The 27,095-nt window shown below is 41.6% G+C and overlaps 1 protein-coding gene across 8 annotated transcripts in view; it reads right to left on the reverse strand.

The window, feature by feature from the left end:
• The window catches only part of nav3 (neuron navigator 3), a 402,370-nt gene that overhangs the window by 72,989 nt on the left and 302,286 nt on the right, over positions 1-27,095 (reverse strand). For all 8 annotated transcript variants that reach the window (XM_084911103.1, XM_084911104.1, XM_084911106.1 and 5 more), the window contains 4 exons: positions 20,485-20,553; positions 14,167-14,309; positions 7,181-8,285; positions 4,127-4,242 (listed from right to left, as the gene is read on the reverse strand). In XM_084911103.1, the coding sequence (XP_084767229.1) occupies positions 4,127-4,242; positions 7,181-8,285; positions 14,167-14,309; positions 20,485-20,553 (1,433 nt within the window). The remainder of the gene's footprint in view (positions 1-4,126; positions 4,243-7,180; positions 8,286-14,166; positions 14,310-20,484; positions 20,554-27,095) is intronic.

Raw genomic sequence — 27,095 nt, forward strand, 5'->3', positions numbered from 1 at the left:
GAAAAACGAAAATAAATACTATAATGCAAATTTGCAAAAAAAAACAGCATATGCAAAAAAATAAACTATTTCCAAGTGTTACGAACAGCTGATCGGATCGGCAAAGCGTGTTTCTGGAATATTATGTTTTTGTTGCTGCAAGTGCTTTTTGTGCAGTTTTTGCAAAGCTATATGTGGAAGGAAACTGTGACTTAGGACAAGCTGATGACATAAGATGCAAGTACAACTCCTCCGGTTTCATATGCAAAAAAAATTATTGCGCTAGCTTACACGGTTACGGTTCTACAGGGATTTAAAAATAGTTACGCAAAACGAAGCGTGCCCGCTCCGACCGGTTTTAAAGGGTTAAAATGCCATCTATTCAGAGAAGGACAGCTTGACTCATCACGAAGGTTATGAAAATAACCATCCTATCAGAGCTACTTTGCTTCTCAGTTTGTTTCTTTAAAAAGCAAGATTTTAAATGAATAGAAATAGTTTTTTAAAGCTGCTGATTGACGTGTGTGATCACGTGTGTAATATGTAATAAAAAAAACAACACTTTTAAAGTCCTTTCTAGGCTTTATATGAGAATGAATGCTCACTTACGTGGGCGAGGCTGTGCGTGCAGCACCTGCTCCAGGTCACCCAGCATGGTGAGGATCACCTCCTTATCAAGCTGAGCTGTTCCTTCACGAGGACCTCCCTCAGAAACCTCCTCCTCCGCCCAATATCCGCCATCTTTCTCCCTGCGACCCTGTTTCCCGCCTCCCTTGTCTGCTGCTGCCACCTCCTCATCGGACCGCCCCCTGCTGACCTCTTCATCTGTTCCTGCCACCTCTCTGGACCTCCGCTGTGCCTCAATCCTCGGGTGGCCACTGTACGATGCCCGCTGTGGCCGCCCTCCTGCTGCTGTGCATCGCCAAGGGACTGGAATGAGAGAATGCTCTGACTGAGAGAGCACTTTAGTGAGGGAGAGAGACAGAGATCGAGCTCTGGTGCCCCTTACACCTCCGCCTCTTGTGACCACATCCTTCCTGGGGCTTCCCTGCAGACTGCCTCCTGCCCGTTGTGTGGAAGATGAGTACAATGAAGAGTTTTGAGGTTGGGAAAGGCGAGACGGCGGCAGCTCGTCGAGCTCAAAGGTGTAAACCTGCTGCTCGCCATCACTGAGCAGGGTCAGGTTAGTAAGCGAGCGCTGCTTGATCCGCAGGTTGAGGTTGTCAGGGAGAGGCTGCGGAGGCCGTCGAGCTGGGCTGCCGCCCTGATAAACCGAGAACTCCGCTCCTCTCTTCATCCTCTAACTAACCTCTTTACCGCTGGCAGCTCAGTGACTGAAACTATACATGCAAGTGGATCTACCTGTGCATGGCACTCTGTTTCACATCTTGACTGCACTAAAACTGAGAAAGCAGATGGAAGCAAGGAGCGCAAAGAAAACAGAGGAAGCATAAGAGATGGAGCCCCAGGTCCTGCGTCTCCCGACTGATGTCCAGGCTTCAGTGGGCTGGAGGGAAAGCGAGCAGAGGGAGTAGAATGGAGAGAAAACCACCTTCTCAGGCATGTAGGTAAAATCCAGATCCATCATTAAGCCAGCCCATAGTCATGGTCAGACGCCGAGCCAGACACAAACATTCATTTCTTCCACTCCTTCCCTGTCCGCATGCTGTCTCTCTGTCTTCTTGGCTCCTTTCTCCTGCTTCACCACAGTCAGGGGCGTGGATGAACGACTCGCTACATCTCTCGCTTCTCACACATTCTCTCTTCCTCTTGCGCTCTCTTTATCTTTTCCCCCTATTAAATGGCAGTGTCTTTTCATTCACTCTTATCTATCTCCCCCTACCTTCTGTCTCTCCTTTAATTACCACCTGACAGCCACGCTCCTCCTGCCTCCTCTCTGACGGTTCCTCTCTCCTCACAGCGGAGAGTGAACGGTGGTGAAGCCGGCAAATGGGCTCACATAGCTCTCGGAGCGCCTGCATCTCTCTCTCTCTCTCTCTCTCTCTCTCTCTCTCGCTCTCTCACTCACTCTCTCTCCTTTCTCACATTCTCTCCCCCCTCTGTGTTTATCACCCTCTCTTTCACCTAATCTCTCTCTTTCTGTTCTGCTCTTACTAGCCCTCTTCCTGTATGCCTCCCTTCCCCCTCTTTCTCAGTGTCTCTCCATCTCTCTCCCTCACAATGTGACAATGAGTTGCTTGGACAGTGCACCTGTAAGCTTGCAGCCCCCGCTGCACCACTCTGACCACCCAAACTTAATTAAATGCTATCTTGAGGAGCTAAAGCAGCAAGCCCGCAGCTTATCGCGAATCAACAATGAGACCACCGAGCCAACGTATTCCCATCAATCACTGGGAGCATTATTAGCACTGTCTCTATTAGTCACAGCTGTCTACCACAGCATTCTCTAATCGTGACTACTAACTGCTGGAGGACCCTGGAAGCAGTTGCCTCAGAAAACATAATCAAGGTGATCCTAATCATCATGCCCTATGAGGTACTTCATCGCAAACTGATGTTTTATCATGAATAAAAGATCTACAGATGAAGACAAATAAACTGTGATACTTTTAAGCTCAAGCTTAACTCAACGTATGAATGAAGAGTTTATATAGAGTGCTGCTTTGATGTTTTAAAACTGGTCTGACTGACACTGGTTCAGTCTGTATATGTAAATGTATATGAGAATTCTTGTCATGTGGCATTTGTGGTATGCATACACTTGAATTTCCTTCTCAGAGACTCATTCCTGTCTCTCTACTGAAGAGCAGGAAGAATGAAGACTGCAATGACCATGAAGCGTGTGACATTAAAAAGCAAGTGTTTGCAATGGACCCCAAACAAAGAGAACGGTCAGCACCGCAGTCTAATTTTATCCTTGAAATCACGGGCTTTGGAAAAGCCGCGACCAAAGCAAAATGTCTGGAATGTTGCTGCCGACATGACATCCCCAAACCTATAATCACATGCTGTTGTTTGTGTATGCTGGTCTTCTGGTTTCACTTTGAACTTGACGTCTGAATTAAGAAGTTTGATTTTAAATGAAGACATCACCATCTGAATCAAGTGACCTGTTCTAAAATGGAAAACCCAAAAAGTCTCAAAGGATCCTCTGCGATAAAATCAGTGATGAAAAGATTATGACGCTAAAGAAAAAGGAGAGAGGACACATCTACCACAGATGTAACCTCTGATCTGAAGGCAGACCAAAGAGCTATAATGGACGAAAGAGCTGTCACAGTGACCTCTTCATTTGGAACTGGTAAAATGCAACTGAAACAAAGAGATTTGTCTGTGCCAGCAGTTTGTATTTTGATGGTCTGGTGCCTGCTTTAACCTCTCATCCTTCTCCTGTCTGGGCTTTTGTGGTTAGAAACTCCTTTAAAAGTGGTCAAATGTCCCTCAGTCCTGAACTCTGAGATGCAGAAAAACGCCACAGTACTGTAATTCCACAATGAAGACAACCTACAGCTCAACTTTATGTGTGTATATGTGTTATGTGTGAAGCTTTACATACAGCCATACCGATCTTGTCAATGTTTTTGATAAATACTCTGAGACTGGCAATGATAAACCATGTACATGTATGTATCATGGTGACTGGTGGTGGTGCAGCAATGCGATTATATCAGCTGGTGGCAGCCTGCAGCGAAGTAAACATAGCTGCAGATGCTCCCCGTGTCCAGCTGTCACTGCTGACCTTTTCCTTTCCCTACATGAAACCAGCCCAGAACAGGAATCCTCCCAGTAAGTACAAACAGACTCACTTTAGCACATTCACACACCAGCTGCATAATACCAGTACACTGAGTTGGCCACAGCAGCAGCTTTCAAAAGGCTCTCTGATCCTGCAGCTACTTTTCCACCTATACTCCATTAACCTCGTCTCTGACAAATATCACTGTGGACAGCTAATCCATATTGTAACAAGAGTCTCTACCTAAGCGAACACATTTTGTTCCAATTGTTTAATGAAGGAAAATGTCATTTTAAATCAGTTCCTTTAGCATGTAGCAGACCAGTGCAGTAGAATTATTTATCTACAGGGACAGATCATAATGCACAGATACTTATGCACATTCTCACACCCACACTGAGAAATATCCTCCAAGCGGAGCCCACATCTGTGTGGTGACCTGGTGCATACCTGATATCTCCTCCAGGCACTGTTTGGCTGTCTTGCTGTAGACTAGCTCTCCCTTGGTGGGGCTGAGGCAGGGGTCGGCTGGGGCCACCATGGTGCAGTCATTTTCTGAGAATGTCCTAAAGGCACAAAGAACAAATAACACACAGCAGTTAAAAAGATAGGTTTATCAGATATTTCAGTCTAACCTGAATTAAAGGCACTGCAGTCATGGAGGGATGGATTTAACTAAATTTGCTGTGTGCTTCCTCTCCACCAGCCTGAGCTACCTCACACTGTTTGTTTGCCGATTTAAAGAAACAAAGGTGGAGTCCAACGCTCCTCATAAGATAACAGTCTTACACGTACATACAAACTTTGAACAATGAAAGTGCCACAAAACCATGCAAAAACAGACTAAAGGCACAGAACGACACAGTTATACAGCTGACTCACAAACCCAACAGAAAGCCCTCTCACGCAGGAACACACAAACAGTGAAACACATACAAACTAACACTTTAAACCACACACAAAATCCCGAAATGCACACAGTAAAACTGCATTACAAACTGAGAAAACAAAAAACAGGCAGGCAGAGAACTAAGCACAAGCTACTGAACACCATGCATTTCTTCCAATATATACACATGTGCAGACACACACCAGGGACGACCACCACCTGCAGAGCTGCAGATAAAAATTGGCTTCCAATTGCGACAACAGCATTCGCCTGTGACTTCAGTTCATTTCAGTTCATGTGAAAAAGCTTTTCTTCTTCCTGCAAGCTTCCCTCACCTCAGTGGATTCACAAAGACGGAGACACAGATATTCACTACCATTGCTGTATGGCACAGTATCACCCAAAAATAAGAGAATAGATATGGGGGGGTGTTTGCAGTAATAAGATATTTGACTCTGCTGCTTTAAAAAAGAAAAAAAGGTTTACTGCTGGTCATGTAAAGAAATGCGATTGAAGCTGCGGAACTTTGAAAAAAAATATTAACTGCACCAACAATTTTAGTATTTTTAATCGCCCCCTGTAAAAATTGTCCGGTCAACCTAGGTTATGGAAGCATAGGATGAGAACGGGCATTGCACACTACATTTCTCTGTGGTGCAACTGTGAGTGCATGAGAAAGAGAATGGGAAAAAATTATTTCTGCATACAAAAGTGGTCTGTTAAGCTTGGAAGATACAACAACTTTAAGTGGGCAGGGAGAAAGAATCCAAATGAGACAAGGATGCCTAATTGTGGCAAAAATGCTGGCAGCACAGGAGGGGGCCTTTATGCATGGTGACGGCTTTGGATGAGGAAGAACATGAAGATGGAAGCCGCAGATATATGAACGGAAGGATATATCTTAGAACACAGCAAAAAGGTTAAGATCTGCATGTGAACTGTTCCTCGAGAATTTTATTCACCACGAGTATAGTCTGAGACACATTATTACGTAATATGTGTAAAAGATGGGATAGCACGGCAGTGGGGCATTGAGCATTCTCCAGGGTGTACGCCGTCTCTTGGCCTCTACAAGAAGAACTGGATAAGCAGAAGAAAATGGATGGATGGACGGATGGATGGATGGCCTACAATTTCATACCTACTATTATGTAAAAAAGCACAGGTGACTTTCACTGTAACACTTTTGGAGGGGGCCAGCGTTAACACCACAGATATTCTGACAACCCATTAACTCTGCATGTCTGTAGTTTCTAATGATAAAAAAATTAAAACACTCCAATGTATCTCTCTTGTACCCTCCAGATTCAATTCAATTCAATTTTATTTATACAGCGCCAAATCACAACAACAGTCGCCTCAAGGCGCTTTATAATGTAAGGTAGACCCTACAATAATACACACAGAGAAAAACATAACAATCATATGACCCCCTATGAGCAAGCACTTTGGTGACAGTGGGAAGGAAAAACTCCCTTTTAACAGGCAGAACCAGGCTCAGTGAGGGGCGGCCATCTGCCGTGACCGGTTGGGGTGAGAGAAGGAAGACAGGACAAAAGACATGCTGTGGAAGAGAGCCAGAGATTAATAACAAGTATGATTCACTTGTTGCAAAGTTAATTGTTGCAGATGCAAAGTTGATAAAGTGCCCCCCCCCCCAAAAAAATGAGACTTTCTTAACAACTAAGAGAGATATATATAGGAGCAGCTGCGACGGATGCCAAATTTGAACTTTCTAGTTCCAATTACTGACCAAGATGGCAAGAAACAGTGAGTAGAAGTCCAAGCTTTAAAATGTTCTCTCAGAAAACTCTGGGTAACATCACAGATGGTCCATCCACTTCTACTACACTCAATGCTTCTGTTTACTTTTTGCTCACTGAGTAGGCTGCCTGTGTTTTCACACTTTAAGTTTTAGTTCCCTGCTTCAGAGCTGACTATCACTCATTATCTCCTCAGGACTGATAGCCGCAGAAGCTCACTAAATGTGTGGGATTAAAGGAATGCTAATGCTCGAAAGAGGCACTGCTGAATGTGGCAGAGCTGACTGTGCACTGCAGAGGAGGTAGTTCAGAGAGAGAGAGAAAGGGTGAAGGATTTAGTCTTGTTTAATGGGATTCCTAACTCCCTTTCTCTCCTAACACAAAGCCATCCCAGAGACTTTGGCGGCTCCGCTATTTTTTTTTTTGGGATTTACCCACTTCCTGCACCTCTGATTGCTGTAACATCATGAAACCATGTGCCAGATGCATGCCTCTAACAACACTGGCTGAATGAAGAGAAGGGGAATGAGTTCTTGAACACTGCCAATGTCTGGATGCTCACATCAAAGATGAAACCCAGACAGTTAAATAATAGGCTTTGGCAAGCAGCAGGGAGTGGATGTTAATTTGTTCAGTGATGCCTGTGAAGGGATGTGGAGGCGAGAGCAAGACGCACAGTGGGGAGGCTCCAGCTGATCACTGGGAGAACTCCAAGATCTGGAGTGGGGTGTGTGAATGACTGTAAGCATGTGTGAATGTGTGCAGGCAAAAAACAGGTCAACAGGTTGCTCTCTCTGGGTGTCCTTTGAGTGATGATGATAGGACAAATAAACACACACACACACGCCTCACCTGTACATGAAGGGGGCCACAGTAGCTGTATTAGGATGGTTGTGCTGCTGCTGCTGGGGAAGCTGAACTACTCCATTTCCTCCTGGTGTTCCTCCCCCTCCCCCACTTCCTCCCACAGTGGACGCAGACAGGGCTGAGGTGCTGGTGGACGAGGTCATGCTGGTCCGTTTGCCCTCTGAGCCCCCTACGGAGCGTTGGATATAGAAACTCCCACTTTGCCCCCCTTTGGTTAGCTTGGCTCTCTCTCCCTCTCCTCCCCGTATATTTCCGCTGCTGTTTAAGGCGGCCTGGTTTTGGGCCTGGGACTGACTTTGCGGCTTTGCTGATGATGCCAAGGGACCTTTAAGTCCTGGCTTTGGGATGCCGCTTGAAGCTGAGGGGGTGCCACCATCTTTCTTCCCTGACGATGACTTCCCTCCTTTTGGGATGAGGCTGGCGATTTTTGAGGTCTTCTTCGTGGACTCGGGAAATGTGTCGCGCTCCTCTTTTGGGGGAGAGCTGTCCTTACAGGACTTCCCAGACTTGCTCTTGTCCTCCTTGTCTTTGGAGGAGGCTTGAGACCTGCTACCACTGGTGGACGCCTTTGAATAAGAAGAGGGTGAAGATGAGGACGTTTTGCTTGGTGCGGTGAGGGACAACGCAGGGGTCTTTGTAGCCATTTGTTTGGCTGTAGCACTGCTACTAACACTGCTGCACGCTGACCCTGTAGGCGTCAATCCATCTTCACCATACTCTGATAGGTCATCTTCCTCCTGCAAAGCCATCTCCACCACAGATGGTGATGCTCTTGAAGCTGATCGGGGGTTAATCAGCCGAAATTTCTCCAGCATTGACCTCTGAGGCAGTGCAACACTTGACCCTACTTTTGACCCATCCCCTTCTGGGGCTTGCGGTGATGGGGTGGTAGAAGGGGAGTGTGTAGGGCTTGCCAGCATGGATGAAGTTGCGCTGTGCTTAAGATTCATGGACTTGCTGCGCCAGGACTTGCCAGCTGTGGGGGAAGGGATGGCAGAGGCCAGCTGCTGCCCGCTGAGGCTGGTGGGAACCATGCCACCAACACCACTTCCATTCATCCCACTAGGTACTGGGATGCCTCTCACAGCCTCTGAACAAAGAGAGTAGAGAGAAAGAAAAATTCGGGATGATGATTAAAAGGGATATCTGGTGAATTACAGTTTTTGATGTACAAATTTGCAATTTCAAATAACCAATTCATAAGCTGCAACAATTTATTACTAATCTTTTTGTGATGAGATTGGTTGGAATGATTTTCCCATTGAGATGTTGCACAGAATTGATTAGAAAAAGGAGGATTAGTCATGTATGCTGCATTACGCTACCTGTAAAGTGTTAGGTTTCCCCAAAATTTATTGCAGTTTGATAATTAAATGCAATTTTCCTATTTTATTTTATTTATTTATTTTTTTTACTTTTTATCGTAGTCATTTTCCAACAAGTTATTAGCTAAAATGCTACACTTCCTCAGGCTTCCTGGATTTATTTGACAAGAAAAACTAGTTCAGAATACTCAGCTGGCTCCCTGCTGACTTCCTTTGTGGTTTTACACACATTCAGCAAAAAATAGCTAACTCTTACATTATTTGGGGAAAATTACAAAAATAAAACCCCCAAGGTTCAAGGGTTCAAGGTTCAAGGTTCTTTATTTGTCACATGCATAGTTATACAAGTATAACACACAGTGAAATGTAGCCTGACACGCTCCTCGACATGTGCAAAAATGGGGGGGGGGGTAGAGGAAGAACATTATATATATATATATAAATAGTATATACAGAGCTTATTCTCAGGTGACAGGATATCAACAGCAAGTTGAGTTAAAAGAAAAGACTTTATGTTTATTACAACACCGGTGTCTTATAAGGAGTTTGCATTCAACAGTGTTTTACCTTCTAGTTACAATTCTTTGTAACCTGTAACCGCATGTATACATGTATATAATAGACTTATAAAGGACAGGCTATCATGTTATGGTAGTGACAAACAAATTCTCACCATCATAAATAATAAAGGAGAATTTCCTGAAAGGAAGCCATTCAATTAAAATATTGGCCTTTTCTGGAAAAGATCCATCTCCCAATGAGTAAAACAACAAATGAAAGTTTGAGAAGCTTTTTTTTTGTTTACTCTGCAGCTTCATTCCCTGAACTTTTTTTATTTTGTGATATTCATATTCTGCATTTCTTTTTTCCTCTTTCTACTTTCATCCACACAGCTGGAATTATACTGCATACAGCTATATGAAAGATAAATAACTACCTTTCACAGATCATCAACACCCCTTTACCTGTGTATCTCTTTTATACATAAACATTATCCCAGACCTCACAAGTATAGCATTTGCGTTAGGTATGCACATGAACACAACTTCACCTCCCCATGAACACAAGTTTGAGTTACTTTCTAACTGAAAGAGACAAATAGCGGGGAAAAAAGTATCAGCAGAATTATGATAGGGTAAGTAGAGAGAGGCGACAGAGTGACAGCATGAAGTTATGCTCCATTAGACTGAGTGTCTGTCTGTCTGGCTGTCACTCAGCACAGTGAGCAGGGTTCAGCTGGCTGTGAGTCACCCCCACTCTGCAGTTTAAAGCCTCCTCAGGCAGGCAGAGGAGGGGGGCTCAGATTGAGCTGTGGCTGGGGCCGAAACACTTTAACCGGCTTATGCTTCTGACAACATCCTGTAAAACCTTTAAACATGCCTGAAAACACCTCAGTGCATTCGAAAATACCTGATAATGGTTTGGCCACACTTTGAAGGCTTTAAAAGTGACTGACTAGAGCAGGGGTAGGGAACTCCAGGCCTCGAGAACTGGTGTCCTACAGGTTTTAGAGCTCACCCTGGGTCAAAACACCGAAATCAAATGATTAGTTCGTTACCAGGCGTCTGGAGAACTTCAAGACATGTTGAGGAGGTCATTTAGCAATTTGAATCAGCTGTGTTGGATCACAGGACACATCCAAAACCTGCAGGACACCGGCTCTCGAGGCCTGGAGTTCCCTACCCCTGGACTAGAGCAAAAATCTGTTGGCTTCACATTAGTTAAGGATTGATTCGGATAACCATATAATAATGTGACAAGCAACTGACAACTGGAGACATTTTTAGCCAATAACAATTTTTTAATATTATAATGATTGTAACAAGTTAAATAAATAAAGGAGTGTCTGCTAGGGTGTAAGTCTAAGCGGAACTGCAGTTATATGTGTTGTTGCAGCCAATCTATGTTAAAATAAAATAATTTTTTAACATGTGTTAAAGTGTATGGATCTGTTCTGAATGTGTTGGTGGGTTGTGTGAAAGGATATCTGTACAACAACAAAATCAGTTTCAAGTTAATTAAAAAGGATAATGAACTGGCAGCCCCCCTCTTTTTCTACCATGAACAGGTTTAAAAGCTGAGATAAGTCACAATAGCAAAGTTTCAAATCTCAGATGAGACCAAAAGAGCTAAATATGGATTGAAGACTTATCAGTTAAACGCTGGTGCAAAGAAAAAACATTTGCAGCTCCAGTAGCATAGCTGTTATAGCTAGCAGTGTTTTGAGCTTGTGAGTGTGTCTTCCTGGCAAAGTGTGGTCCTGGAGTTTATTCTTATGCTTATTCCTGCAACACTTATTGTTGCAGGAATAGGCACAAAGGCATTTAGACTTTGCAAGGTATTAAATGGCTGTCTGTGGGAATAGTTTGTCAGCATGATAGCTTCCTAAGTGTGGAGTTATAAAACTTTACAGGTGATGAGATGAAAACGAGAGCCAGGTTAAAATATGTGTAATCAGATCCATTAGTCCCAAGTTCAACAAATATGTACTAATTACTTGTGTCTGCAACTAATAGTAATATATTACTTTATAGTTACTGTGTACTTATGAGTCTGAATATGAATATGTTGATAGCTGGTCCTATGTGGTCCCATCACAAGACTGTCTCAAGATGGTCATTTCTTGTCCAGGCAGTCATGTGGCACTGGCATAAACGTTGATTACAGCATACATTGTGAGTGTGTGTGTGTGTGTGTGTGTGTGTGTGTGTGAGACCACTATGCTGGCCCCCATCTTTTGAGATAAGTGAATGACTTTACATATCTGATAAATCTGACTGCGAATGAAAGAGATGGTGAGCATTTGTGTGCGTCTGCCTGCGGTGTGTGTCTCTGCTTGTGTGTCCAGTCAATTAACCCTGTCTTCAGAGATTCCCCTTCCCTCCTCCCCGCTCATCACTTCCCCACCCTAGAGGCAGTTTCACAGCACCACCACACTTTTCACCGTGCAGTGACTTGCTGTTGCCGTGGCAACAGACTCTTATTTTCCTTTTTTGCCTCAGCGACCACGGAATTAAATGCCACTTTGTCTGGGTGGCGGTGGACCCTCTGCTAACAAATACAAACACACACACAAAGTCAGAAGCACACGTGCCCCTGACTCATGTATGTACTGACAAACCCTTCTGTTTACCACACAGTTAAAGACTGAAATTCACCTGGTGTGAGTTTCTACACACTGGCCACACTCCAGTTTAACCATTTGAACTTGCTCTGCTTCCCACTTCACATCACTGTGAGTAAGACAAATTATTGGCTTAAGGAAACCAGCACCTTCTCCACTCTGGAGTAGTGGAGTTTCACAGCTGCTTCTTTATCTTCTTTCTAACACACAAACACAAACAGAAGTATTTCTGAAGTATTTGTTGTGCATACAGTTTTTCCAAATCCTTACTAAAACAGTATGACAGTGTAGTTTGAAAATATATGAAGGATGTTTCTCCTGTTTCGTCTTTCCCTTTTCATGTGTCCGCTGTTACAAATGCCCATACCAATAGATGGCAAACAGATAAAATCAAATAATATATTGACCTGGCCATTGGAGCTTATTGGCTCCGATAAAAAAAATATAGAAACAAACTAGAACGCTAGTTTTAATTAAACCCTGCCCCTTTTATAGATCAGACAAGTCGACATCATGTACAAAAAACTGCTATGTGTAATCTCCATAATCTTAAATGGCTGTAGTACTAACAGGTGGAAACTATGCAAAAAAGGAGGAAAATGTTTTTCTTAAATAATATTAAAACACTTTCAAACTCATTTGTGCAGTGGCCTGGCTTCATTATTAAAATGAAAATAAAGAAAATATACATAATAATATCAAATAAATAAGAAAATGAAATCTGTAAAAATTGTTAGAGGTTGGGATGAACATTACGGCATTGTCTGCTCAGAGCTGAATACTATATTTGTACTTGTTTCCATTAGTAATCTGAATTTGCACAGTCACAATTAGAAAAGATGAAAAGATTTCACATTAAACGAGAACATGTCCTATAAGGGGCGAATGTAAGTAGCTGTAAGAGAGGAGGGAAAAAAGCTTGTGGCAGACACTTCCTGTATCTGTTTATGTGCCTTTGATTTCTCTGCTACCTGTTTTTGGCCAGAAGGATCCGACTGCATAGCTGACATTTCCTCAACAATTGATCCCCCCCCCCCACCCCACCCTCCACTTTTTGGTTTGTCTATTTTATTTTAAACCAAAACACCTTTTCCATCTCCCCTGCAGTGAAGCACCAGTCCTACCGGCTTATCTCTCCAAACTGAGGCTTTGTCTTTTGGCAAGACTCCACTGGAAAAAGACACATTTGCCCTTCAATACCCTGCGTATCATTTTCAGGAAAAAAAGGGGAAAATGTTACCGAAACCTTTGAAACGGTGACGTAACTAATAACCATAATAAACCTAAAAAAACCCTGACATTTAAACTCAATTATAACTAAAAGCACATTAAGACTAATGTGAAATGTCAGTTTCTCAAGAGCTTGTTATTCCCCGTTTTTAGCAATTTTCAGTTACGATTGATCACATACTATCTTTCCATCCTTCTGTGTGTCATCTTTCACCTCCCTCTCCCACTGAAGAATCTGAAGTTTCAGACAGAAACTGGAAGGGTGAGTGCACATGTGAACTTTTAGGATGAAAAGGAAGACAGAGAGAAATTCAGCAAGCGTTTGCTGCAGGCATTTCACTGCTATCTCTGTTGGGTGCCACTCACTGTGTCTCTCCTCCACTACATCACCATCTACTGATCCTTTGCACTGTTTTCCTGGCTGTCTTTTGTTAGAAAACATTTTTGCCAAAGTAAAAGGTTTGTTAATATACCTTCAGGAGTGGCGTTATTATTATGATGATGCTGAGGCATGAGAACATATTTTAATTACTGGCATTGTGTTAGCCAATAACTCATAAGAATTCTTATGAATGAGCCATGACAAAATCTTAAAGCTATTATAAAGTGATCGAACGAGCCAACAGTAAAGAATTGTGTAATTAACACATTACGAATGGATATATTTACTCTTCACAACAGAATGTGGCCATTAACACAACAAGGACTTTTCAGTAATTACTTTTCTGTTAAATAAAATGCCACACACTCACTCTTGGCCTCTGTAAGACCCTTTTCTCAAAAACACAATTACTCTTATTAGCTTGATTGTACTTGACAAAGCGGTTTCCTGGATTCACCCCCTGCTCATTTCTCAAACAGCTCTATTCATGCTGTGAATATTTTCACCACCTCCACTTAATGGCATCTATTCCAACTCAGTTGGAATGAAGAGCTGTGGATGATTCAGCAGACCAGTTAAGACTAGTGACATCAGCCTGTCTGACTTGTGTGAGTGGTGCCATCAAGTGGTTGGGATGAGGAATGGAAAATCAGTGCCTCTACCTACTGCAGGAGTAGGCAACTCCAGGCCTCAAGAGCCGGTGTCCTGCAGGTTTTAGATCTCACCCAGGGTGATTAGTTCGTTACCAGGCCTCTGGAGAACTTCAAGACATGTTGAGGAGGTCATTTAGCAATTTGAATCAGCTGTGTTGGATCAAGGACACATCTAAAACCTGCAGGACACCAGCCCTTGAGGCCTGGGGTTGCCTACCCCTGACCCCATAGTCAAACTCTGTAAACACACTCTTTACCTCTATCGTTGCCACTGGCATACTGAAGAGGCTTGCTCTTGTCAATGCTGTTGAAGCTCTGGCTCCGACGGTTGAGGTTGGATGAGCCTGGGCTCCTGGAGGCCCCGCTGCCCGCAGCAGGTACTCTGGAGGGCCCTGGTAACCTGCAGGAGAGGCAGAACAATGATAAGTAAGATGTCTGCACATTAACTCCAACCCAAAAAAGTCAAGGAAAGGTGGCTTATTTATAACAGGGGATACTTTAAAATCAACAGTCCTTTGTCAGTAATAACTTTCATCCAGTCATTCTGGAGTTCAAATGTGCAAAAGTCACCCTTCTTGTTTCAGGGAACAGCAGAATTACAGAATAACACCAAGGTACTAAAATGACCACCCCTTCCAGAACATCAAGCTCAAGCGCGGCTTAACTAACTGATGACATCTCACATTAGCTTCACCTAAAGCACACGGAGATTTGGTGTCCCGTCACTTCCACTGAAAGCGCCTATAAAGTATGCACTGTTACCTTTAACTGTTATACCTCGACTAGACACAATAACAGATGAGATACACCTTGAGATTTAAAAATCTACAAATATTGGTATATTTTCTCACAAATAACCAGCCCTGGATTCAGTATGTGTCAGTGTGTAAGATGAAGAGAGATCAGAAGTCTTTGTTTCATCTTGGGCTAAGGAGGGAGGATAAAAGAAAAAGAAAAACTGTGTGTTCAGGTGCACGTGTGCTGAGAGTCTGTGTCATGACAGGCTGATCGAAAGCTCAGAGCTGATCAGAGCTGCTGTAAAGCCACGCGTGATATAAATATTTCCTTCCCTTCAAACGATCATAAAAAGGAACTACAGTCACATCTACCAGGGGGGTTTGTGTTTTCAGTCAGTCTACTTTTGAAACACACTTCTGCATCATTTCTCTCTGTTGACACAGTCAAAGCTGCCAGTGTCAAATGGTGATTTGCCATGCTGCAGCTGGAGGAGTTTCACAACTCCCAGAAGCGTGTTAAAAAGAAGAATCTCATCAAAAACCTGTTGTACAGTAACGTTATACTGCATTTTTTATGTGGTGTGCCAGATGCATTCATACATCTGTTTGTTAGCACGTTTCTTCAAAAACACATTTAGCAGCTGGTTCAAAGATTTTGACAACCTGGATCTATTTCTGCTGTAACTCAACATGATTTTTCCTTTTTTGGTGCCTTGGTTTCTCCCACAGATGCTTTACACTGTTTTCATGTTGAAACAATATCAAAATGCAGGTTTGAAAAAGGGCAGAGATAGCTCAAAACCTTAAAAAATGTTTATGGAACTTTGAAAAAAACAACTTCTGGTGAAATAGAAAATGTATAAGTCAAGATCTTCTCAGAGAGAAAGAGAAAACGCTGGACTGTAACAACTTGATGTCTCTGCATGAACTTTGCCGTGACGTCCCTTAAAGATAATTGATTTGCTATGCTGAATATGTCGCTTGTCTGTATCGCAGATGGAGCCGAGATGTCGGAGGGAAACGTATTTTAGGCTCTGAATTGTGCAGTGGTGAAAAGCCCTCTGGGGGAAAAACATATTTCATATATTCCATTCTGTGTTTAAGGCTTTCATAAAAATAAACAAATGAAAGGACAGATTGACATCTAGCATGGATAACAAACCTCCTGACTACTAAGAAATCTCTTCCGCCACTGCTTTCGGTAATCTTCTATTTCTCTGCCACATGGACCAGCTATGATACACTTCATCTAGGAAACACAAAGTGCAGTTCTCTCTCACTCAATATGTCCTGCTTTAGTTGAGAAAAAACATTATTTTGATTTTAAACACTGAATTTCAGTGTTCGGAGCATCAGTTAACTGCAAAGCAATTCACCACAAAAAACAATCAGTGACCAAATCAATACGAGTAGAGTTTGATCAAGGAACAACAACGTTTTCTCAGTCCTTTATTTCCCTAAAGTATCACTCTAAGACTTTAAAATGAGGGTGAGTAACAGAGCCAAATTAAAAGCTGCTGACTGCCCTCCTGACACGCGTGAATCTGCAACAACTGAGGACAAGCACACACTGACAGTCCAAAACACTAAGCGGGTAAAATACGCATCCCATCTCGTGGCACACGATGCTATCGTTTTAATTCTGACTGACACAGGTATGAAGGTTTTATGCACATATTTATCTTGGAATTATAAGACAGAAAATCTCATCTAGGGGATTTATTTACTCGTCTGCATCTGAACTTCAAGTTTAACTCTGGAAAACGTGCGAATCCCTGACAAATCTAAAATATTTTCACACATTATGCAAAAGACTGACTCCCACCTAGTCTGGGTAGTCTTTTTTTCACTGCACAGGATCAATTTCCTTTATGTCTGAAAACATGCCATGGCATCGATGCATCAACCAAATCGCCTGGATGAAGGTCTTATTAAAAAAAATAGCTGCTTCCAGTGCATCATTAAATATCACTGGAGCAGGACTGTTTTTTATTTTCCTGGGAAGGTAGCTCAGGTAAACAAAGCAAGTTAGTTACTAACCAGGTATCTCTTCCAGTCTGTGATGCAACAAGGAACAAACAAAGCACTATATTAAAATCCAGCAATTATATTATGGCAGCAAGAAGCAAATTATTTGGATCTAACTACAAAAATTCAAGGCAACTTGGGTGTCTCCCTCAGAAAATGGAACAAGGCGCAGCAGGAAGTCAGAACAAAAACTGCCAAATATGTCAGCCCCAAGTGCTGAGCAATGAAAAGATGGTTTTACACAGACAAAAATAAAATATGCTCCTGTGCACAAAACTTCATCAAGAGGAACAAATGTGTCCCTTACTCGCACTTCCCTTCTTTGAATTACTATATGATTTTGCATCCCACTGTTCATTTGTAGCAGACTAGCTGACTGTTAAGAGATGCTGATCCAGGCCTGAGCGCAACACTGGTGCTTTACCCGAGAGGCCTCGGTGAGCTGCAGCAGGAGGTGGTTCTCGCTGAGTCTGCCATTCACAGAACAAAAACAGATGGAGATGTATAGTAGCATGCACATAATGCAGAACATTGCGCCCACAAATGCATACAAAGGCAGACTAGTGTTAATAGTATATATCTGCTTTAATACATTCAGTCTGCAAGAGAGGAACAGACGAGATTGATAGACAAAGACAAAAGAATGAGCAGATCTAAAAGGAACAAAAATATGAAATGGGAGGGGGGATGAAAGTGCACACAAACAGGGGTGCACAAAAGAAAAGGAAGACGCTGTAGCTGCAAACCCCGACAAGAGAAAATGAGAGATAAACAGTAGGAAATGAGATGGAGATTGAGGCAATTCAGATGGTAATCAGAAGTAGTTCCTTTTATCATAAGATTCTTTCATCTTCCAAAATACATGTTTGATAATACATCGGCAAAATGGAATGGAAGAGAGAAAATGTGATGCAATTCCTTGACAGGGAATTTGTTTTAGACTGGACAGATCTGAGGTGAGGTAGGGAGGTGGGTGAAATCCTTGCAGAGCAAAGAGAGTTCTCTGCCCTTCACAATGTTGTGCCATTGAGTCTGTGTATTCAAAACAGCACTTTCCTTATCTCATGACTAGTTCTTATAACATCTGTTATAACCCTGTATTTGCAAGAGTGTAAGACATCTGCTCTGACACATCTGGCCCCCACATGGCCACTCAATGCCACATCAGGCTTATTAAAATGGTAGAAAGATACCGCAAGTAGGCGGGTGGCCAGCAAACTGCCAAACATCACTCCCTGCTGCTAAGATGAAGGCCACACCGTACCGACATTTAATACGCAACATCTAATGTACACTCTATTTGAAATCATGGCAGCTAAACTAATAAAACATGTTGATGGTTTTATAACTTTCAGTGTGTTGTTCAGCTGCTCTGATATGTCAAATGAAAGCAGAATAACTCAAATAACTCAATTGTCAAGACTGTGCTAACATGAGCTGAGCAAACAAACAGGAGATGGACTTATGGCTGAGTAAACAGAATAAAACAGTCCAAACGCAATGAGACAAAGGCAACTCAACTCAAGGTCCACTTGAGATGTAAAATAAATTAACTTTTGCAATATTTCTGAGTTGAATAAAGTGTCACTATCATTCAACATCACATATTCTACTGAAATTAAAACTGTACTTACATTCCTACCCATCAATGGAACTTAAAGCTGTAAATAATCCTAAACAGTGGAAATTAACGCTATATTTTCAGATCATGAACCCAATGGTAAAATAAGAATGGACAGAGAACAAAAAAGAATCAAAAACCGACCATGTGAGAAAGAGGTGAAGGATGAGAATTGTGTGTCTACCAAGATGTACAACTGAAGTTAAGGGCACAAAACATAAAACAGATAAAGTGTTGTGTTGTCTGACAGTACACAGAAGTTAGTTAGCATCCATAAGTCCTGAGTAGTGATGTGTCGGTTGCGAACGAAATGGCTCTTAGAGTCGGCTCCTTTTAGTGAGCCGAACCGAAAGAGCCGGTTCTCTAAAAAGAGCCGGAAATCCCATCACTAGTCCTGAGAGGTGATCCACAAAAAAATAAAGCACCTAGCCCATGGTAGTGTCAGGTATTAGCGCAGTTTATTCAGGAAGTAAATCTCTTTTGTTGTAATTCAGGTCAGATGTCCACATCAAAGGGAACTAGATTAAAAAACCACAACCCATTATGTGAAACAGCTATTTGTTGACACCACTTATTATGCACAGAAAGCCAAAACATAACCTGCGCTTATGTTTCGTTTACTGTTCCAACATCAGAGAAGGCAGATTATAGCAAAGAGCTCAACACTGCCTAGCTGATATACAAAATACAAAAATATTTAGCACAGTTTCCACCACTGACAAAAGGCAAACAGAGAGCCTGAATGTGACTGTGTCAAGTGAAAAGGCCAGGTGTAAACTGGATAGGTCCTTGAGTGCTAGCTAACAAGCAAGCACCTCAGACATTTTACCTCAGCAAAATGTCTGAGGTAGTAAGAAGCACACTAAAGCTCCTAGTACCTTGAGGGAAACATTCCTCACCACATTCAGCACAGTGCAGCATGAAAGACACACAACAATTTATTTCTATTTTAGAATTGCTAAAACTTTCTTGCTTCGGGGATAACAGAGGAGACAACTCGTGGTGATTAAAAATAACTTCTCAGAAGGCAAGAAAGTAATTAACTGTGGTAATCAGCCTTGAATGGAAATCAGATGGCAAGAGAAGAGTGCCTGCACTGTCACCGCTCACTAATATAAGTGATTTGTTTGTGTGCGCGTGCGTATGTGTATCTTCATCTGTTTGTGGGGAATTAAAGAGCTATTTCTGCAGAGCGGCAGCAGCAGTGATGTGAGAGGGCAGATTATCACCCATAGGGATGGAACTGCTGGCTGCAGCATTTTTGCCATTGCTCAGTGGTGGCTGGAGAGGAATTATTTGCCAACGTGCTGGTTCCCACTGCTTCTGAGTTGGAACAAATGCTGCAAGCATCAGACAGCTGAAGGAGGCTGTGTACATGCAGCACGTGTGGCTACATTTTAAAGTGTATGTCTTACATGTATGTGAAAAATCCCTTTTATCTTTGTTGTTCTGGTCTGCCCATATCTGGGAATGAATTTCTCACCCTTAATGCTCATGTTTAGAGCTGTTATAAGTTTACCAGCTCACACAGGACACAGGTTCCCTGCCTAGCAGCTATATCAAAGTGCTTTGCAACACTGTAGTTATTTATTCAGCATCTTTGTCAAGATGTTTAAAAGTGCTAAAGGACACAATACGCAAAAAACATTTCTTAGGCAGCACAGGCTCCCAGAGGTAAGCACCGTCTGCTCCGAAGCATAAGGTTCTGTGTACTGGTCCTCCACTTAAACAGTAATCTCACTGAGACTGAGATTGTGAGATTGTCAACAGGAGGTAGCATCCAGTTTTACTCATATTTATTTAGAAACAAATTCCTAGCAAGCATCTTTACAGAAATACTGTATCCATGTAGTGAGTACACACCTTTTGTGATGGACTCATAATGTTTAAGGAGTCTGTATTTCATGTGGGAACATAATGGCACAAGCACACGAACATTTAGCACATCACATTCTGCTCTTCACTGTCACACATTCGTTCAAACTACCATAAAGCTACTGCAGCTACATCCTGAGAACCCAAGAACAAAACACAAAATTTTTATAAGGTGTTCTGCCTGTTGACCTCTGTCCTGACTGTGGAGAGAGCAGCTCTTCAAAGCCCTCCTTGAAAAAAAAACTAAATTGCACATATTAATTAGCTTAACAAATAAAATAAAGACATTTAAAGATCTATTTTTCCATAATTACCTGGTGTTTTTCTTCTGTGGTGAACCTATTCCACTGTGGCCTGGAGGACTTGCATATCGTGCTGTGAGACTGAGGAAAAAGCAGAGAAGATGGGCAACACTGTTAACACAGTCAGATAAGAAACAAGACCAGTGACTTGCTGGAATTTTCTTAATCCATGTCTTAATGTAATAACGTGTGAGAGGGGAGCCATTCAGATGTAAGCATAGGAGGGGGAGAGAGATGGACCAAGGGAAAGAAGAGAAGAAGCATGTGGTAAATACTGTAGCATGCCAGTGCACATTTCTTTGATTTTTCACATGATGGCTCACACATGTTTGTTACCACACACTTATGACTAGGCCAATAACATCTCCTAATCCATTTATAGGGCTGTTGACACACACACACACACACACACACACACACACACACACACACACCAACTTTCACAAACAATTTTCTGAAGGCATGGTTTGAAGAAAACACACAAGACAGAGGCAAAGGAAATACCCACAGCACCAGTCACAGTTAGTCATTGGCAGAGATGGGAATGACTGTTACAGGAAGGAAACTCTATTCATGTTTGACATGTTTGTAATTAAGCAACTTGTAGAATGTATTTTCAATAAAGATGTGCTTTTACTGACCATTTGTATATCTGGTAAAGTCCTTCTCAATTACCATGGTAATCTGACCTGCTTTTAAATGTTAGCCCCTACGTCATTTGTTTGTTTTTTAGTGAGAAAATAGACTTAAAACAATGGAAACATTAGCTACCTACTCCTTAGCTACCAAGATGTTAACATACTAGTGTACTAAACAATAATCTGATGATTAAATGATGTTAAATAAAAGCATATAAAATAGATAAAATTACAAAAATGAAAGATAAAAAATAAACATCAAATGTTCAATTAGGCATATGTGATGGCAGAATCATGTTACTAGCTAATGACAATAAAACAAACAAAAATGACAAAACTTTCAATGACCACAATAATTGTGGATTCTAACCAAATCAATGCTTTGCTAGCAGCTGCTAGCCCTTTGTCAGGAAGACACATTTAACTGCTACATATTAGACAAATTTAAGCTAGTTCGCAGAAGAAACCCTTTGAACTAACATTACCTTTCACAGGCTGAACACAGGTGGAAACCTGAGCTTTCCAATCATTGTCTTGATGAATGAGAACAAGATGAAGTTCAGTAGTAAAACCTTGAATCTGTCCTCTACTCAGAGTTTGCAGAGCTGCTTCGGCTGAAGGACAGAGGAAGCAGCAAACACCAGCAGTCTGTTTAGACGTCCTTCTTTTCTGACAAATGAGAACAACTCCTTCTCTGTTTTGTGTTTGTGGGCTGCTGGTTTGGCACTGGTGACTAAAAGTGGACAAGACGGACAATAAACTACCTATAATGGGTCATTGAATGAGGCACAGCAACTATCTTCTTTAAGTTCGCACCACTCAGCTATGCATAAAACTGATTATGAAAAAGTGCTAACAGGTTTTACATTATGATATTTCAGGCACAGGTGACACCCACCAAAAGCTGATTAAAAAAGAAAAAACTGGTTTAAAGAAGAAATGACTACAAAACCTGCAGTACAATTATATACTACAGAAATGAGGATTAGGGTTCAGCAAAATCTTTAGCTGTTTCCTACTTTAACAGAATTTGGCCTAAAAATGTAGAAGTACAATAATAGGCTGGTCTAGGCCTTTTTGCAGTGATTTGATTAAATATGCTGAGTACACATACATCATTTTGTAGAATCAATGAGAGCAGAAGAATCATTTTGTTCATAAGTTAAACTATGAAGGATTAGGCCCTTTTACGGTGGTGGGAAAATTATTAATTAACTTTTCAACTGTCCATCTTTACTATAAGTTCCATTTCTCTCTCTCATCTTTCTCCATTTACACCTCTTGCTCCAGACAATTAAATTCCTTTTTAACCCACCTGTGATGAATGCAGAGCTGCAGTACATCTCTAATTGCCTTTGCAGGTTTTCATGACACCTTGTTATTCTAACAAGCTCCTGAGCAGAGAGTAGAACGCAATTATAGTGACGAGCACCTTTGCATCATGTTAATAATGAACTATGTAATAAATGATACATCAGTGAATACTCGCAACAAGACACCCACAATGTCATCTCCTAGTAGCATGTAAGTGTTCCTGTAAATATTCTAAGAGGTCTTTACTGCACAAAAAAGCCAAGGTGTGACAGTTTAGTGGAGCCTGTCACATGCTAAAGTGCTTTATCAGCATTTTGGGGGGGGAAAGAAGGTGGAGTCTAAATTTGTGCATTGTATTTCTTTCTAAGAAAACCTTTTGTCCTTCTGCTCTCTGTCCTTTCTCTCTTTTTACCCATACTCAGAGTAAAGGGCTGTAAAAGGCATGGATGAGGTAATATCTAAAGGCAACAGAAGCTGCAGGAGTATAACGAAAAGGAAAAATAATGCGGGAGCAGGCTATAGTTCTAGCAGTATATGGACAGTAAAAAAAACTAGAGTGTTGTGTTTTTTTTCCATTACAAGATCCTTACCCTCACTTCCAACTATATTAAATGTAATGAAACATGAAGGCAATGGTATAGTCTCCAGCCTGGGGTGCTTATCCAACCCACAACATTCAAGATCATTCCAGTGTGGAAAAAAGAAACACCAGAACACATGAGGGCAGGATCAAGAAATGGTGATGGAATAGGGGTGGTGGAGACGAGAGGGGTGGGGGATTACAGTCTGTCACTTTTCATTGTATACAACATACATCAACGTGGCCTCTCTTTAATAGTCCGCGACACTGCAGTGCATATGCAAGCCATATTGGATACCATTGCTGTGCTATTAATTTCAGTTTCAGCTTCCTGGTAGCCACATCGCTGAGGTCAGACACAAACTAAAACTGATGGTGTGCTCGAATCACTGTGATGATAGCAGGTAATAAGATGTCATCTGACCTTGACATCAGGGGATGAATTTCCAACAAAGAGCGTTCAAGCTTGAGTATCTCACACAAAGCCACATACCTAATTCAGCATGTATCAACTCCACATCTACTTTACAATAATGCTGGCTAGGCAGCAGTTTCTAAGCAACATGCTGCAAGTAGTTGAGGAACTTGAATGTCACAACACCAATAAAGTAACACACCATTCAGTAAGAGGTTGAAAGCACCAGCAATGTGCAAAAATGATTTCTGACCTGCCATTTATTCCTTTACCCATTTATGGGTAAAGGAAAACCAACCACCTCTTAGTAAAAGATGAGATGCAAACAGCAAATTCATCAGTATTCCACATCTTCAGAGGCATTATGCCACATGACCAAATGTGGTGCCGTGTCCAGAATAACATAAAAACTGCATATTTTGCCACTGGATTGGAACATTCTGCAGGACACAGTAGAAAATTAAATACTGCTATAAAATCAAGAACAAAATTTCCAACCAGGCGCATAGCACTATTGGAGCTGGAGCATGGATAATTAGCTTCAAATACATACAGTAGAAAACTGGGTTTTTACAGTGTAGTATCCCATTCATTAAATAAGCTGTTGACAGACTAATGTCTTGAACACACTTCATTTCAACTTCTCACTGGCAAACATCGTGTCCGTATTAACAGCCTATAATAAAAAAGCTAAACATAAAACATGTCATATAAAAGGCTAAACCAACAAACAAGAGGAACTGAACCATTTACCAGTTCATGATGCCACTGAGACTAATCCATCCTCCTCATGTCATCGTGTAATTTCCAAATATTGTCCAGTGCCTGGATGCTACCACACACACACTCTACAAGATCCAACTATACCTATGAGATGAGTCAATCTTGGCCAGGATGCTTGCTCTCCCGTATGGCAAGTGGCTCTTCCTGTCGCGAGACACAGCGGTGGGCAGGCGCGAGGAGCGCCATACCAGTGGGTCAACGTGGTCGCCCCGGGACATGGCGAATTAAAGAGGGAGGGTTTGCTGTGCCCTGCCAGGCCTGGGCCCCCCTGCCTTGTAGAGCACTGAAAGACTGAAAGACTGTGGCTCCGGGCTGTCGTGCTGTGTCCTATGGGGAGTTCCCCTTAAACACATACAGAGTCACACTCATCTCATCCGCTGCCCTGGAGACACCAGCTAGGCCAGCAGGTGCTGTCTATAGAAAGCTCCCATACCACAACTACAGATGAGCAGCAGCCCAAATGAATCTCTGTGTGTGAGTGTGTATATATGTGTGTGTATCTCTGAGGAAGAGATCATTTGCAAACTTTAAAACAAAATCCATTCAGACATGTTAAATCTTCAGGGTCGACCGGAGCTTACGGGAGCTTGCAAAAATGAAAATTAAAGTAGATTTCCATGAATAGATTTAATTACATTTCCATGTTTTGAGAGTGAAAAGGAAGTGGAGCCTGCACCAGCCAGACATGAAACCTCACACAGAAGAAACTTACAATGCTTTAATATCATCTGAATTAGACATAATATGAAAAGTAAATGTCTCCCTGTGCTCTGGTGGTAATTAACTCAACTTCATGGAGTCTGTGTTTCTTTAATATACAGTGAAATGTTCCTGTTCATGTGTGTAATGTATTATTAAAATATAGTAGTACATGTACTGAAACTATGAAGCTATGATACTCAACTCAGCATATTACTTTAACACAAGTCTAATTATCTGATTATCGTTGTGGTTAACAAAACCCCTAACAATGAATGAATGAATGAATGAACAATTACGTTGTTGCGATATGAGAAATAAATCCTGCGTGTTGCCAATGACATACATTAAATTATGGAAAGTGATACTCGGGGAATTTGGTTGAGAACATTAAATCACCCGTTTATGATGTTTGAGTCATGCGTTCATGACTGGCTCATTCTGACTCACACACTGACACTCAGACACTCAATTCAGAACTGTGGGACCTTCTTAAAATATTGCTTTAAAAACCAGCAACAGCTCATGAGATTTCAATTGATGACAGGTCAAATTATGTTGCATCTCTAGACTGTTCTTAACACAATATTTTTCCTGATTTGAAAGCAACATTTTTAATCAGTTCCTTCATTTCCATCCTTCCTTCTGACCTTTGCAGACTGTCTTCAATCAGCTATGGATGTTGTCACATTTTGATAGCTTATTTTTCACAGACAGACATGGACTGATCCTCTGACCTCTAGAGATGGACCGATCCGATATCCGATATTACATATCCGATATTACATATCCGATATATATACCGATCCGATATTACATATCGGTATCGGTCCGATACTGACCTAAATTACTGGATCAGATATCGGAGAGAAATAAAAAATGTAATCCGATCCATTAAATATCAAAAAAGCACCTCACAAAACTTGCGACATGGCGTAACTCAGCTCATAACCTTAGCACTTCGGAGCAGTATGCGTCACGTGATAGAGCGGCTATGGCGTGTGAGACCTGTCGGTGGTCTGGTTGAGCATTTGGAGCCTCGCTACCAAACCGGCATTTCATCTCCGAGAAAGTTACCCCAGAGAGAAGTAAAGCAAGTGTGTAAGTTCATCTCTGAATGTTTGTAAAGCATTCCAGCGTTAAGCTTAACAACCGATATATGGAGCGACTGCCTCTTCTCTCTCCCTCCCTCTCCTGTTGCTACTTCAATCATGAAACTGATCAATGATCAGCTGATCGGCTTTTCTGTCGCAACTCCTTCTCTCTTGTTTGTTTATCGCCCACTTTGCGCCAGAAAGAGGAAACCAGCAGCTGAACAACAGCAGCACGTTTAATCTTGATAAGCTGTTGTTAGAATGTATTTAATATAACTTTCTACACCAGGATCCTTTTCTACGCAGCTGACGGCTGGTAACTGTGCAGGGGCGGATCTAGCAAAGTTTAGCCAGGGGGGCCGATAGGGCATGAACAGGGAAAAGGGGGCACAAAGACATACTTTTCTTTCTTATTCTCATTTAAAATGTCGAGCTTTTAATAAATAATTATCTGAATCTTACAACCAAAGTTTTAATCTGATGTAAAACATATAGAAGTCCATTACTGTATATAGTAACTATTAAGTCTAATATACCCTAGTAAGCTATAGTACTTTTTCCTTTGGGAAGGTACCATCTGTGCAGTCTGCAATTCTGTTGAAGAAAGATGTTGAATCTATTTAATTATTGTGGAAAAATAATTGATTACTGTGCATTTTTTTTATTTATTTATTTTTTTACACGTGCATTAAATTAAAGTTGATTACGTCGATTAAGCATCACAAGGGTGGGGGGTGGCTCCCTATTTTTTTTTTGCTGGGAGTTGGCAACCCTATTAGTTAGGTTGCTTAATATTTCCACTAAGTACTCTTTAAAATACCAGAATAGGGAGGATGGAGTAGGTTTAAGTTTATTAGATTGATCAGTGTTGCTGAACTATGAAATATTTTGGGTGCAGTGTATTTTTTACATACAGGTATAACAAAATAGCTTTAGTGTTTTTTTTTAAACTTGAGTATAAACTTATACAAAATGCAGCAAGATATTAAAAAAAAAAACAGTTTTATTGATTAAAAAAATACACTATATTGGATTCATATCGGTATCGGCAGATATCCAAATTTATGATATCGGTATCGGACATAAAAAAGTGGTATGGT

This window comes from Perissodus microlepis, chromosome 17 (assembly GCF_051167445.1).
Source record: "Perissodus microlepis isolate ML-2025 ecotype Zambia chromosome 17, ASM5116744v1, whole genome shotgun sequence".
NCBI classification, from domain to species: domain Eukaryota; kingdom Metazoa; phylum Chordata; class Actinopteri; order Cichliformes; family Cichlidae; genus Perissodus; species Perissodus microlepis.